The following is a 15,392-nucleotide window of genomic DNA, read 5'->3' on the forward strand; positions in this document are numbered from 1 at the left end:
CCACCGTGTTTGGAGGAGGTGGAAACATTATGCTTTGGGGGTGTTTTTCTGCTAAGGGGACAGGGCAACTTCACCGCATCAAAGGGACGATGGACGGGGCCATGTACCGTCAAATCTTGGGAGAGAACCTCCTTCCCTCAGCCAGGGCATTGAAAATGGGTTGTGGATGGGTATTCCAGCATGACAATGACCCAAAACACACGGCCAAGGCAACAAATTAGTGGCTCAAGAAGAAGCACATTAAGGTCCTGGAGTGGCCTAGCCAGTCTCCAGACCTTAATCCCATAGAAAATCTGTGGAGGGAGCTGAAGGTTCGAGTTGCCAAACGTCAGCTCGAAACCTTCATGATTTGGAGAAGATCTGCAAAGAGGAGTGGGACAAAATCCCTCCTGAGATGTGTGCAAACCTGGTGGCCAACTACAAGAAACGTCTGACCTCTGTGATTGCCAACAAGGGTTTTGCCACCAAGTACTAAGTCATGTTTTGCAGAGGGGTCAAATACTTATTTCCCTCATTAAAATGCAAATCAATTTATAACATTTTTGACATGCGTTTTTCTGGATTTTTTGTTATTCTGTCTCTCACTGTTCAAATAAACCTACCATTACAATTATAGACTGATCATTTCTTTGTCAGTGGGCAAACTTACAAAATCAGCAGGGGATCAAATACTTTTTTCCCTCACTGTATTTCAGCTAACAACTTTTATGGTGATATCTACATGAAAAGATTGAATCTAATGCCCATTTTCCTCTGTTTTGGTAGGTCTATTCCTAAATTTATGAAGAGGAGTAAGGTCCCTGACTACAGGGACAAACAGGTTTTTGGTGTCCCGCCAATCATCAATGTCCAAAGGAGTGGGCAACCCCTACCCCAGAGCATCCAGCAGGCCATGCGCTACCTCCGCAGCCAATGTCTGGAAAAGGTAGTCACTCTCATCCCCTCAAAGTGATCATGTGTTCCCTCATGCTACAGTGTGTGTAAAACATTATAATTTTAGTATGTGTTCCACTCCAGATATGTTATGTTACTGTATTTCTATTGTAGTGATAGTTCATGTACTTGTGATACATTATATATTATCATGCATTGAAGTTTATGAATGATGCTAATACACCTATGACATTATCAACAGTTTTTCACTCCTATTCCTGTTAAGGTTGGCATTTTCCGTAAGTCTGGGGTGAAGTCTCGGATCCAGACTCTGCGGCAGCTGAATGAAAATTCCCCAGACCACGTGAGCTACCAGGGCCAATCAGCCTACGATGTGGCCGACCTGCTGAAACAGTACTTCAGAGACCTGCCTGAGCCTGTCCTCACCACCAAACTCACTGAAACCTTCCTGCAGATCTACCAGTGTGAGTCAGTGGCTCTAAGTGCTCCTCTCCCATCCACTCTGGGAAGCTCTGAACCCCTGTGTCTACTTCACATTGCCCTTCAGCATACACTTATCAGATTTAAATCATTGACTAAATAAAGCTGAGAAGTCAATCAACTAATTGAAAGGCACAGTAATGATACTGTACTCTATGATGTCCTCCAGCTAGGACTTTATAGCTAGAGTTAGGGTTTATCGAGGTTTTGCAAACATGGCATTAAGTCACTGTCTGGATTTGATGTCTGGTTATAATGTATATGGAATGTCTGCTGCTATAATTACCAGGTGCATTCAAATTCATCCGTTTTGTCATCGGTATCATGCTAAGATCTTACAACCAACATAACAATTGATGTTCAGATGTACAGTACCAGTCAAAAGTTTGGACACACCTACTCATTCAACGGTTTTTCTTTATTTTTTACTATTTTCTACATTCTAGAATAATAGTGAAGACATCAAAACTATGAAACAACACGTATGGAATCATGTAGTATCCAACAAAGTGTTAAACAAATCAAAATATATTTTAGATTTTAGATTCTTCAAAGTAGCCACCCTTTGCCTTGATGACAGCTTTGCACATTCATGGCATTCTCCCAACCAGCTTCACCTGGAATGCTTTTCCAACAGTCTTGAAGGAGTTCCCACATATGCTGAACACTTGTTGGCTGCTTTTCCTTCACTCTGCGGTCCAACTCATCCCAAACCATCTCAATTTGGTTAAGGTTGGGTGATTGTGGAAGCCAGGTCATCTGATGCAGCATTCCATCACTCTCCTTCTTGGTCAAATAGCCCTTACACAGCCTGGAGGTGTGTTGGGTCATTGTCCTGTTGAAAAACAAATGATTGTCCCACTAAGCACAAACCAGATGGGATGGTGTATCGCTGCAGAATGCTGTGGTAGCCATGCTGATTAAGTGTGCCTTGAATTTTAAATAAATCACTGACAGTGTCACCAGCAAAGCACCCCCACACCATCACACCTCCTCCTCCATGCTTCACAGTGGGAACCACGCATGCGGAGATCATCCGCAAAGACATGGCGATTGGAACCAAAAATCTCAGATTTGGACTCATCAGACCAAAGGACAGATTTCCACCGGTCTAATATCCATTGATCGTGTTTCTTGGCCCAAGCAAGTCTCTTCTTATTATTGGTGTCCTTTAGTAGTGGTTTGTTTGCAGCATTTCGACCATGAAGGCCTGATTCACGCAGTCTCCTCTGAACAGTTGATGTTGAGATGTGTCTGTTACTTAAACTCTGTGAAGCATTTATTTGGGCTGCAGTTTCTTAGGCTGGTAACTCTAATGAACTTATCCTCTGCAGCAGAGGTAACTCTGGGTCTTCCTTTCCTGTGGTGGTTCTCATGAGAGCCAGTTTCATCATAGTGCTTGATGGTTTTTGCGACTGCACTTGAAGAAACTTTGAAAGTTCTTGACATTTTCCGGATTGACTGACCTTCATGTCTTAAAGTAATGATGGACTGTCGTTTCTCTTTGCTTATTTGAGCTGTTCTTGCCATAATATGGACTTGGTATTTTACCAAATAGGGCTATCTTCTGTATACCACCCCTACCTTGTCACAACACAACTGATTGGCTCAAACGCATTAAAAAGGAAAGAAATTCCACAAATTAACTTTTACCAAGGCACACCTGTTAATTGAAATGCATTACAGGTGACTACCTCATGAAGCTGGTTGAGAGAATGCCAAGAGTGTGCAAAGCTGTCATCAAGGCAAAGGGTGGCTACTTTGAAGAATTTGTTTAACACTTTTTTTTGGTTACTACATGATTCCATATGTGTTATTTCATAGTTTTGATGTCTTCACTATTATTCTACAATGTAGAAAATAGTAAAAATAAAGAAAAACCCTTGAATGAGTAGGTGTGTCCAAACTTTTGACTGGGACTGTATCTGTCATGTTTGTTTCCCAGGTGTCCCTAAGGACATGCGTCTTCAGGCGGCCCAGGCTGCAGTCATCCTTCTGCCTGACGAGAACCGGGAGGTACTGCAGACCTTGCTCTACTTCCTCAGTGACATCGCCTCTGCTGAGGAGAACCAGATGACAGCTGGGAACCTGGCTGTGTGCCTGGCCCCCTCCATCCTGCACCTCAACATCTCCAAGAAAGAGGGCACCTCCCCCAGGTATGTACTGGTATTCGTGTTTCTGTCTATGTGTGTATCATTACATGTTTTGGTGTGTGTGGCCTGGGACTTAGGGGCCGATTCAGACTTAGGACATTTACGCCTTTCCTACACACGCCTTTCCTATGCACTCTCAGTAGTTGGTATTCAGACTTACCTAATGCAGGCGTGTAATGCACTCTACAGGTGTGGCTACCTTGCGCACACTGAATAAATGTAATTCAACTGCTGAAAACCCTCCCACTTGCTGGCCAACAGATTTTCTCGTGGTGTTTTCATTCAATAGGGTTTTCAGTAAATTGATCTTAACCCTCCCGTTGTCCTAGGGTCAAAATGACCCGCCACTGTGTTGAACCAACTTTATTTAATTTTTATATTTTTTGGATCATTTGTGAGAAGGAGGCAGTGATACTTTCTTTAAAGTCTCACTGCCTCCTTCTCACAAATGATCCCAAAAATATAAAAATTAAATAAAGTTGGTTCAACACAGTTAAGCCATCCCTTTAAATATGGTGTACCTTTAATTAGAATTCTGTCGACAGACTCACTAGAATACACAGAGAGAACGAATTCTGAATATAGGGATCAATGAAAGAAAGCCATCTAAATATATGCATATTCATCTCTGTTTCAGCACCAACTGGTAGATTTAGAAATACACTGATCTTGTACATTATTTAGGCAGATTTTTGGGTTAGTAAAGTATGTAAGTTTGGAGAGCCTTTATGGACAAAATATATAGATGAATAAAAAATACAGTGGTTTGATTCATCCTGAAAGTTGCCATATTCAAGTTAAATCCATTAAATGTCGGAAGGTGGAAAAAAGTGTACAATAGGGGTTGAACAATAGTCCTATAAATCTACCCTAATCCTCACTAATCATAGAACTGTATGACAACAGTCCAGTCATAGTGAACCATGCGCCAGGCTCCAGGTTAAAACTGCTACGTGTGGTCTGTGTTCCATAATGATTCAAATAGGCTACATGTCCCAAATTATTGCACAATGTTAGCCTAATATGATCCACTATTGCTAGCGACCCTCAGAAACAACTACACGGACGTGACAGAGGAAAGAAAGGTAAACGGAATGGAATAAATTGATGCAAAATGTTGGCTACAAATTGAAGGAAACTAACACTAAAGTGACAGTAGACAGTTATAAATGTACACTGAGTATACCAAACATTAGGAACACTTTCCTAATATTAAGTTGCACAACGCCTTATGGCCTCAGAACAACCTCAACACGTTGGGGCATGGACTCTACAAGGTGTCGAAAGCGTTCCACAGTGATACTCCCACAGTTGTGTCAAGTTGGCTGGATGCCCTTTGTGTGGTGGACCATTCTTGATACACACGGGAAACTGTTGAGCGTGAAAAACCCAGCAGCATTGCAGTACACAAACTGGTGCGACTGGCACCTACTACCATACCCTGTTCAAAGGCACTTACATTTTTTGTCTTGCCCATTCACCCTCTGAATGGCACTCATACACAATCCATGTCTCAATTGTCTCAAGGCTTACCTGTTTCCTCCCCTTTTATCTACACTGATTGAAGTGGATTTAACAAGTGACATCAATAAGGGATCATAGCTTTCCTCGCGCGTAAAGGTGGTGGAATTTTTAGGGAATTAAGTCAAGGTCAGAATACGGTGTAGACACCAGTGGTGGTCGGTGCCGTTTAAGATGAAGGAGGATGATAAAAAAATGTCATGAGCATGGCCTTATTTCTGTTACAGCATATTGGATGACTGTCATTCATATTCCATTCACCCAGCTCAATGTAACATTGATAGGTTTGGGCTACTACATGATACTCGAATATTCCCTGTACCCTACAACCTAGCCTGTGAATGAACGTTTATAACATATGTGCACAGGTCGAGAGAATTTTGAGTAATCAAGGTGACAGACAGTGACACATTCAATACCGCCTTGCACACTCTTGACTGCATCTAGCTGATCTAGGGTGTAATCATTAGTAGAACAGTTGCAAATGAGAGTTATTGTTGGCCAAATTCAGGTATGTTAATCCCAGTTTCGTTCCGTTTGCTTCCATTTAAGAAACCTTTTTCAACAGAATCTGCGGAATGAATACACCCTGATCACACGCAAAAAGTTCACTTTCATAGCAGCCACATAAAAACAGCATGAACACTTTGCTCATTGTATATATAATTCCTTCTCGCATCTATCTATGAATTCTCCTCCTCTAACCTTTTCCCTTCGCTTGTAGACTTCAGTGCACAACACATCAGCTGTCTGTGACCAGGCGAAAAAACCTTTCCAAGCCTAACCTTCATATCATGACCGCTAAACGCTACACATAGCCTACATCGTTGTCACGTAATAGTCAACTAGAACTACTAGAACTGATGTGTTAGTAAACCCACTACAATCATGCAGTAAAGCGTTTTAGCAGTTACACCGGCGGGACCCAGTGGCAAGAAATTAATTAAACCAAAAGCTTACCTTGATTTGGAAGAGTTCCAGTGTTGGATAGCCATAGCAAGCTAGCTAACATAGCATCCCTCTCTGTTTGAGCCTGGTGTTTGAGTAAGCTAACTAGCTAGCTGCATTTGCTAGCTAAGTGAAAGTTTTAAAAAAAGTACTACCAAATACAGCTCTCTCTCTCTCTCTCTCTCTCTCTCTCTCTCTCTCTCTCTCTCTCTCTCTCGCTTCTCCTCAATTTTGGAAGAAATTAATTTGTTCAACTATTGTCTTTGTCTTTGAGTCAACTACTCACCACATTTCATGCACTGCAGTACTAGCTGGCTGTAGCTTATGCTTTCAGTACTAGATTCATTCTCTGATCCTTTGATTGAGTGGACAACATGTCAGTTCATGCTGCAAGAGCTCTGATAGGTTGGAGGACATCCTCCAGAAGTTGTCATATTTACTGTGTAAGTCTATGGAAGGGGGTGAGAACCGTGAGCCTCCTAGGTTTTGTATGGATGTCAATGTACCCAGAGGAGGACAGAAGCTAGCTGTCCTCCGGCTACGCCATGGTGCTACCACACAGAATGCTGCTGAGGCTACTGTAGACCTTCATTGCAAAACAGTGTGTTTTAATCAATTATTTGGTGAGGTGAATATATTTAGTATAGGTTTATCTAAAAAGGATAACTTTTTCAATGTTTCACTATTTAGATCTTTATGAAATTCACTGAGGAGGATGGTCCTCCCCTTCCTCCTCTGAGGAGCCTCCACTAGACACACCTCCACCACACCTTCTTCTTTGATCTCCACCCCAACTTGTACCTTGCTGGCACTGGCAATTTTCCCATGCTTAAGTTCAAGGTCAGAATACTTGTCGAGAGAAAACGCTAAAGTTCCATTTACACACGCGTAGCTCGGGTCTGAATATCCCCCTAAATGCCTGGGGGAAATAAAAAGCTCCCTTTGCAGCTGGATCATATTTAATCAGTGTTTCTAAATGTCTAAATGAAATACACCCAGAGCTCCTGCTGGTGTATGCTCAATCACCATTAGGGAACAGTGAATCATGCTTTAGTGGCTCCGCTCTACCCATCCTCATATGTGTAAAGTCAAAATGTATTACAAACAAAACTACCTAGGACTGACAGGGGCCATACTTGTGACCTTTTGCTAAGTATTGGTTCAAAAATGTTCAACGTAGTTGGACCTGATCCCAACACTTTTTCACTAAAACATCCTTACCAGAGGTTCACTGGCGCGTTCTGATAATCAAATTAACTACATCACATGTAAATATGTCATGACAATTAGCTCACAGTGTAAACCACCAAGTTCCTGACATCTATCACCACTTGAAGTGTAAATTCAAATCCCTCAGGGGGTGATAATTTTTCATTAGTAATGTGGATTTTCATTCATTGCAGTACTGTGTTGAGAAGAAAATTGCAGTCATCACCTTGAAAATGAAGATTAAGAATGAAGATTTCTTCAGCCTTGTTCACAAACACTGCCAGGGCCTTATAATCATACAGTATTATAATAAATACAGTCGTGGTCAAAAGTTTTGAGAATGACACATATTAATGTTCACAAAGTCTGCTGCCTCAGTTTTTATGATGGCAATTTGCATATACTCCAGAATGTTATGAAGAGTGATCAGATGAATTGCAATTAATTGCAAAGTCCCTCTTTGCCATGAAAATGAACTTAATCCCCCAAAAACATTTCCACTGCATTTCAGCCCTGCCACAAAAGGACCAGCTGACGACATGTCAGTGATTCTCTCGTTAACACAGGTGAGAGTGTTGACGAGGACAAGGCTGGAGATCACTCTGTCATGCTGATTGAGTTAGAATAACAGACTGGAAGCTTTAAAATGAGGGTGGAGCTTGAAATCATTGTTCTTCTTCTGTTAACCATGGTTACCTGCAAGGAAACATGTGCCGTCATCATTGCTTTGCACAAAAAGGGCTTCACAGGAAAGGATATTGCTGCTAGTATGATTGCACCTAAATCAACCATTTATCGGATCATCAAGAACTTCAAGGAGAGAGGTTCAATTGTTGTGAAAAAGGCTTCAGGGCACCCAAGAAAGTCCAGCAAGTGCCAGGACTGTCTCCTAAAGTTGATTCAGCTGCGGGATCGGGGCAGCACCAGTGCAGAGCTTGGTCAGGAATGGCAGCAGGCAGGTGTGAGTGCATCTGCACGCACAGTGAGGCGAAGACTTTTGGAGGACGGCCTGGTGTCAAGAAGGGCAGCGAGGAAGCCACTTCTCTCCAGGAAAAACATCAGGGACAGACTGATATTCTGCAAAAGGTACAGGGATTGGACTGCTGAGGACTGGGGTAAAGTCATTTTCTCTGATGAATCCCCTTTCCGATTGTTTGGGGCATCCGGAAAAAAGCTTGTCCAGAGAAGACAAGGTGAGCGCTACCATCAGTCCTGTGTCATGCCAACAGTAAAGCATCCTGAGACCATTCATGTGTGGGGTTGCTTCTCAGCCAAGGGAGTGGGCTCACTCACAATTATGCCTAAGAACACAGCCATGAATAAAGAATGGTACCAACACATCCTCCGAGAGCAACTTCTCCCAACCATCCAAGAACAGTTTGGTGACGAACAATGCCTTTTCCAGCATGATGGAGCACCTTGCCATAAGGCAAAAGTGATTACTAAGTGGCTTGGGGAACAAAACATCGACATTTTGGGTCCTTGGTCAGGAAACTCCCCAGACCTTAATCCCATTGAGAACTTGTGGTCAATCCTCAAGAGGCGGGTGGACAAACAAAAACCCACAAATTCTGACAAACTCCAAGCATTGATTATGCAAGAATGGGCTGCCATCAGTCAGGATGTGGCCCAGAAGTTAATTGACAGCATGCCAGGGCGGATTGCAGAGGTCTTGAAAAAGAAGGGTCAACACTGCAAATATTGACTCTTTGCATAAACTTAATGTAATTGTCAATAAAAGCCTTTGACACTAATGGAATGCTTGTAATTATACTTCAGTATACCATAGTAACATCTGACAAAAATAACTAAAAGCACTGAAGCAGCAAACTTTGTGAAGATCAATAATTGTGTCATTCTCAAAACTTTTGACCACGACTGTATATTGCATAGATGTGTACATCTAAATGTAGACCTATACATTTTTACATGCATTTTTATAATTTTCTACTTCGTCACATATGCATTATTTGACTTGAGGACCAGCAGTGGAGTGACATTTCCTTAAAAAAAACCTTACCCTATATGGGATTTGAACTCAACCATTGAACATTGAGCCAACTGTCCAACTGTCTTAGCGGACTGTGCCACCAACCAGTTATAATAGCTGGGGGGAAAAATACCATCGTCTTTGATTTCGTTTTATGATGGATGTAGCTACGTATAATCCTTGTAGATTTTTTTTTCTTTTCGTAAAAGCACTTGGATGTGTATGAAAGCAAAAACATGGAATTTGATCATATATCCAGAAATGTGCCTTACGGCCTTTTGCATTTTGTGTAACATCAGTAGCCTTGTCAAGGAAGCATCATGCAGAATTAGGGCTGCCAAACAATTAACATAATTAATTGACTTTATGATTTTCGGTTTGTTTCCATATGACTGGTTTCACATTCATCTCCAGGGATCATCTAAAACAATTGCTATGTGTATTTACAATCCCCTTCTCCAAACGGATTACTCATTTACCTAGCTCTTATCAATAGCTCATCATTTTCACCATAAACAACACAAAAGTCACTGTGACATACAGCTATTAATGCTCCAAATGTTTAAGTAGGCCTACTTCCTCTGATCAATGTTCTTGAAGTTAAACACTTGCGCGCAAGCGCACACAAACCAGCACACACACACTCAAGTACTGTTAAAGCTTCAGGCATTCTAAATGAGTGTTCTCTGAATTTCTGATTGGAGGGTTGACTATAAAAAAAAATAACTGGCTCTATGTGGATACAAAGAACAAACTGCTTTTAAACCTGTCCAACTATACTGAACAAAAATATAAACGCAATGTGTTGGTCCCATGTTTCATGAGCTGAAATAAAAGATCTGAGAAGTTTTCCATACGCACAAAAAGCTTATTTTTCTAAAATGTTGTGCACAAATTCGTTTACATCCCTGTTAGTGAGCATTTCTCCTTTTCCAAGATAATCCCATCCACCTGACAGGTTTGGCATATCAAGAAGCTGGTTAAACAACATGATCATTACACAGGTGCACCTTGTGCTGGGGACAATAAAAGTCCACTCTAAAATGTGCAGTTTTGTCACACAACACCACAGATTTTTACATTTACATTTTTACCAGACGCTCTTATCCAGAGCGACTTACAGGAGCAATTAGGGTTAAGTGCCTTGCTCAAGGGCACATCAACAGATTTTTCACCTAGTCGGCTCGGGGATTAGAACCAGCGACCTTTCAGTTACTGGCACAACGCTCTTAACCACTAAGCTACCTGCCACCCCAGATGTCTCAAGTTTTGAGGGAGCATGCAATTGGAATGTTGAGTGCAGGAATGTCCACCAGAGCTGTTGCCAGAGAATGTAATGTTAATTTCTCTACCATAAGTCACCTCCAACGTCGTTTTAGAGAATTTGTCAGTACGTCCAACTGGCCTCACAACTGCAGACCACATGTAACCACGCCAGCCCAGGACCTCCACATCCTTCACCCGCAGGATCGTCTGAGACCAGCCACCCGGAAAACTGATGAAACTGAGGAGTATTTCTGTCTGTAATAAAGCCCTTTTGTGGGGAAAAACTCATTCTGATTGGCTGGGCCTGGCTCCCCAGTGGGGGCACCTGGCTCCCAAGTGGGTGGGCCTATGCCCTCCCAGGCCCACCCATGGCTGCGCCCCTGCCCAGTCATGTGAAATCCATAAATTAGGGCCTAATTTATTTATTTCAATTGACTGATTTCCTTATATGAACTGTAACTCATTAAAATCATTTAAATTGTTGCATGTTGCGTTTATATTCTTGTTCAGAATATGTTATGAATTCCACAGAAGATATTAACAACAGTCCAGCCAGGTTTGAGTTCATGTAAAATATAATAGCTACAGCTATTAGATCTAGCCTAGGCTACTTATCCATGTTTTTCAACATGAACTAGTCACAAGCAGCTACTTCTACAATTGGGATAATTTGCTTAATCTTTTGATCTGAGAACTACAACAAAACCAGTAGCTAAATGGAATGAAGGTCTTGTTCTGATTAAAATCATTGTGGGAAGTTAGTTGAATCACGAGGCATTCAGCCATGGCATTGTACATTTTATTTTGGTTAGCTAGCTAGCTAACGTTAGCATAACTAACTTGCTACTTCTGTGCAAATGAAGGTTTTGCTGTTATCTAAAGCGACGTCTGGGAATGTGTTTATGATTGAACTTTGTGTAAGTTTTCCTTCATAATTGTTGCTCTGCGCCTCCCAAGTGGTGCAGCGTTTTAAGGCACTACATCGCAGTGCTAGCGGCATCACGACAGTCACGACAGTTTGATCCCAGGCTGTGTCACAACTGGCTGTGATCGGGTGTCCCATAGGGCGGTGCACAATTGGCACAGCGTCGTCCGGGCTAGAGGAGGGTTTGGCCAGGGGGCTTTACTTGGCTCATTGCGCTCTATCGACTCCTTGTGGCGGGCCAGGCGCCTGCAGGCTGACCTCGGTTGTCAGTTGAAGTGTTTCTTCTGACACATTGCTGCAGCTGGCTTCCGGGTTAAGCGAGCGGGTGTAAAGAAGCGCGGTTTGGCAGGTCATGTTTCGGAGGACACATAACTCGACCTTCGCCTCCCGAGCCCATTGGGGAGTTGCAGCAATGAGACAAGATCGAAATTGGGGAGAAAAAGGGGGTAAAAACCCAAAACATTCTAATTTTTAAAATGTTGCTAAAAGTTGCACACACAGTGCACCAAAACAGAGACCAATAGCTCTGCCTGAACAGGTATCTGTGCATTAGAGACCTCCCTAACGGTTTCCACTAGCCACAAAGTCAAAATTGGCTATATTGAAAAAATTCAGGAAAACCTAAATGTGCTTTTTGGTCTTAATTTACGGATAGGCATAAGGTTAACAGTGTGGTTAGGGTTAAGTGTAAAATCAGATTTTAAGAAGATAAATTAGCTCAGCTGGTAGAGCATGGCGCTTGTAACGCCAAGGTAGTGGGTTTGATCCCCGGGACCACCCCTACACAAAAATTTATGCACGCATGACTGTAAGTCGCTTTGGATAAAAGCGTCTGCTAAATGGCATATTATTATTATTATTATTTATGACTTTGTGGCTGAGGTAACTAGTAAAGACCCCTCTCTAACGCCGAGAATGCTCAGATTCAAACTACATATTTGGTGATCAACGAACGTATTTTGACATTATAACGCTTGCAGAGCAGGTGAATGGGAGTTTGAATCTGAGCTTTTGGGGCGTTAGAGAAGGTGTTCAGCGTTACCGAGGTAATGTGCTGTGTTTAAAAGGGTCAGTGCTGTGAAGAAATTGATATGCGATTAATGGCAATAGTGTGTGACTGTGGGCCGCAACTCCGGGGGTTCCAGCATGTGGGCATTCCTGCATCTACAATAACACCCTCCCCCCCGAGCATCCCATTGGTTCCTGCATGAACACCCCCCTCAAGCGCAACATCTTCATGCCTGTGTGACACTTTTGATTTCCTCTGATTGTCTGTGCGATTAAAATGTGGGTCAAAAGGGAAATAAAAGTATTATCTGAGTTTTTCGGGGACGAAGGACACTGTCTACCGGTGTACTAGCTAGCTAGCTACCGCTGTTGCCTCCGACTCCTGTGTACCGGAGTCCTTCTTGCTAGCTAGATAGCTAGCATACAGTGTCGCCCCCACCTGCTTTGTACCGGAGACCTCCTACTAAATTAGCTAGCTAACACATAGTGTCTTTCACTCCCGCCTGCCGAACACCTGTCCTCGCCGTTGTTAACAGAACTGCAGGAAAACAGTGCCAGACAGGCAGGAGCGAAGGACACTGTCTACCGGTGTGCTAGCTACCTCTTCTTCTGTGGGGTTTATCGGCTGTTGGCATCCAACGTTATGGTGCATTACCGACACCTACTGTACTGGAGCGCCCCCACCTCCCGTTTGTGTACCGGAGTCCTAGTTAAAAAATTCCCCAATAAAAGTATAAAGAGGGGTTCCTGCAGATGCAGGAATGCATACATACAGAAACGCCCCGAATTGCAGGCCGCAGTTGCACCCTTCTCATTAATGGCGTCAAAAAAATTTATGCCATTAAAAATGTCACACGTTATTAACGCGTTAACTTTGACAACGCTATTCAAAAATATTGGCAAGACCATTGGTACAAACTAAACCAAGCAGTTAGATGGTTTAACAATCTCCCTCTGGCGGCCAAATTGACATTTAACAAATGCAATCGGATGATGGCTCTACCGTTTAAGGCAGGGGTATCAAACGTACGGCCCGCGGGCCGGATCAGGCCCGCAAACGGGTTTAATCCGGCCCGCGAGATGATAAAAAATAAAAAATAATAATAATAATTTTTTTTTTTTTTTTTTTTTTTTGTAAAGTATAAAAATGCGCTGCAATTTTTCAATAAAATAAACTGCTGTTCCAATTGCGCCCACTGGATGGCGCAATAGCAATTGTGTTAAGCAAGCAAACTATTTATACCGGGGCAGAGCAAGTAGGTCAAGCACGTGCAGCCAATGAGCTACTTTGTTTTGCCCGCGATATTTATTACGGCTTCTACTTTTAACATTATGTGCTTTGGCACCCTCATTGCCCCAATATGTCTCTGTCAAAAAAGAGAAAAGTGGACGCAGAGTGCAGAGTGTTCCAAGAAAAATGGTCATCCTATTTATTCACGGAATTGAATGGGAAAGCTGTATGTTTGGTGTGTTCAGAGCATGTTGCAGTGCTGAAAGAATATAACCTTCGTCGCCACTATGTGAGTCTTCATGCCGACAAATATGACAACTTTCAAGGACAGCGGAGATGAGAGAAGGTGAATGAACTGTTGGCGGGTCTGAAGAAACAGCAGTCTGTGTTTACTCACAGCCGAGACATCAGTGACGCTGCAGTGAAAGCTAGCTACCTCATTGCTAATGAAATCGCAGTGGCTTCAAAACCATTTAGTGAGGGTGAATTTGTAAAAACATGCATGATGAAGGCAGCGGAGATTGTGTGCCCTGAAAAGCGGCAGGCTTTTGCAAATATCAGCCTGACAAGAAACACAGTTGCAGACAGGATTTCCGATCTTTCAGTGGATTTGGACAGCCAGTTGAAGCAAAAAGTAAAGTCATTTATTGCGTTTTCGGTTGCAATTGATGAAAGCACGGACATTACAGATGTTGCACAACTGGCCATTTTCATCCGCGGAGTTGATGACACATTGACCGTCACCGAGGAGTTTGTGGAGTTGGTGCCGATGACAGATACAACGACAGCAGCTGATATTTTTACCGCACTCGTCGGCGCGCTGGACAGGGTCGGAGTGGACTGGTCCCGCGCTTTCAGCCTGGCTACAGATGGTGCGCCCTCAATGATCGGGAAAAAAGCAGGCGTTGTGACAAAGTTCAGAGAGAAAGTGCAATCTGCAAATGGAGGATGTGATTTTTTGACTTTTCACTGTATTTTGCACCAGGAGGCTTTGTGTTGCAAGTCATTAAAGATGGATAACGTCATGAAGGTGGTCATCCAAACTGTTAATTTCATCCGATCCAGAAGCCTGAATCACCGTCAGTTTGACAGCCTTCTCAGAGAGAAAGACCACATCTATGGCCTGCCATACCACACTGAGGTAAGATGGTTAAGCCGAGGTGCTGTGCTGAGGCGTTTCTTTGATTTACGAGAAGAAATTGAACAGTTCATGGAAGAAAAGGGCAAACCAGTGTTAGAATTTCATTCCGCAGAATGGATGCAGGACCTTGCATTTATGGTGGATGTTACAGAGCACCTGAATAACTTGAACAAACAGCTGCAAGGGCGCAACAAAGTTGTCACGCAGTATTATGACAGCATACGTTCTTTCAAGTTGAAGCTGTCATTGTGGGAGACGCAACTTGCCGGTGGTGATGCAGCTCACTTCCCCTGTCTGAAAAATGTGTGCGCGACCCAACATGTGGCAGACATGAAGCGGTTCAAAGATAAAATAACGGGACTGTTACGGGAGTTTGAGCAACGCTTTCAGATTTATGTTTATGTTTTTATGTTGATGTGCTATTGTTTTTAATTGATTTTATTTGTATATTTAACCTATTCTTGACTCTGTGGTTCTTGCACTTGTTTGGGGAACAGGATTTCATTATTTTTATCTACATTTCTGCCTGAGAAATGACACCCTGATATAGTTCTGTGATCTGTGAAACAGTTCTGTTAATCACTGAGGCATTGTGTGTTTGTGTGTTCTTTGTCCTCAGAACATTC

The 15,392-nt window shown here is 42.7% G+C and overlaps 1 protein-coding gene across 1 annotated transcript in view; it reads left to right on the forward strand.

Annotated features, from left to right (window-relative positions):
- Positions 1-15,392, forward strand: part of stard8 (StAR related lipid transfer domain containing 8) — a 35,920-nt gene that overhangs the window by 16,132 nt on the left and 4,396 nt on the right. The window contains exons 7-9 of the mRNA XM_084170555.1: positions 766-925; positions 1,160-1,358; positions 3,320-3,530. Of these exons, the coding sequence (XP_084026681.1) occupies positions 766-925; positions 1,160-1,358; positions 3,320-3,530 (570 nt within the window). The remainder of the gene's footprint in view (positions 1-765; positions 926-1,159; positions 1,359-3,319; positions 3,531-15,392) is intronic.

This window comes from Coregonus lavaretus, assembly GCF_964263955.1.
Source record: "Coregonus lavaretus genome assembly, chromosome: 10".
Taxonomy (NCBI): domain Eukaryota; kingdom Metazoa; phylum Chordata; class Actinopteri; order Salmoniformes; family Salmonidae; genus Coregonus; species Coregonus lavaretus.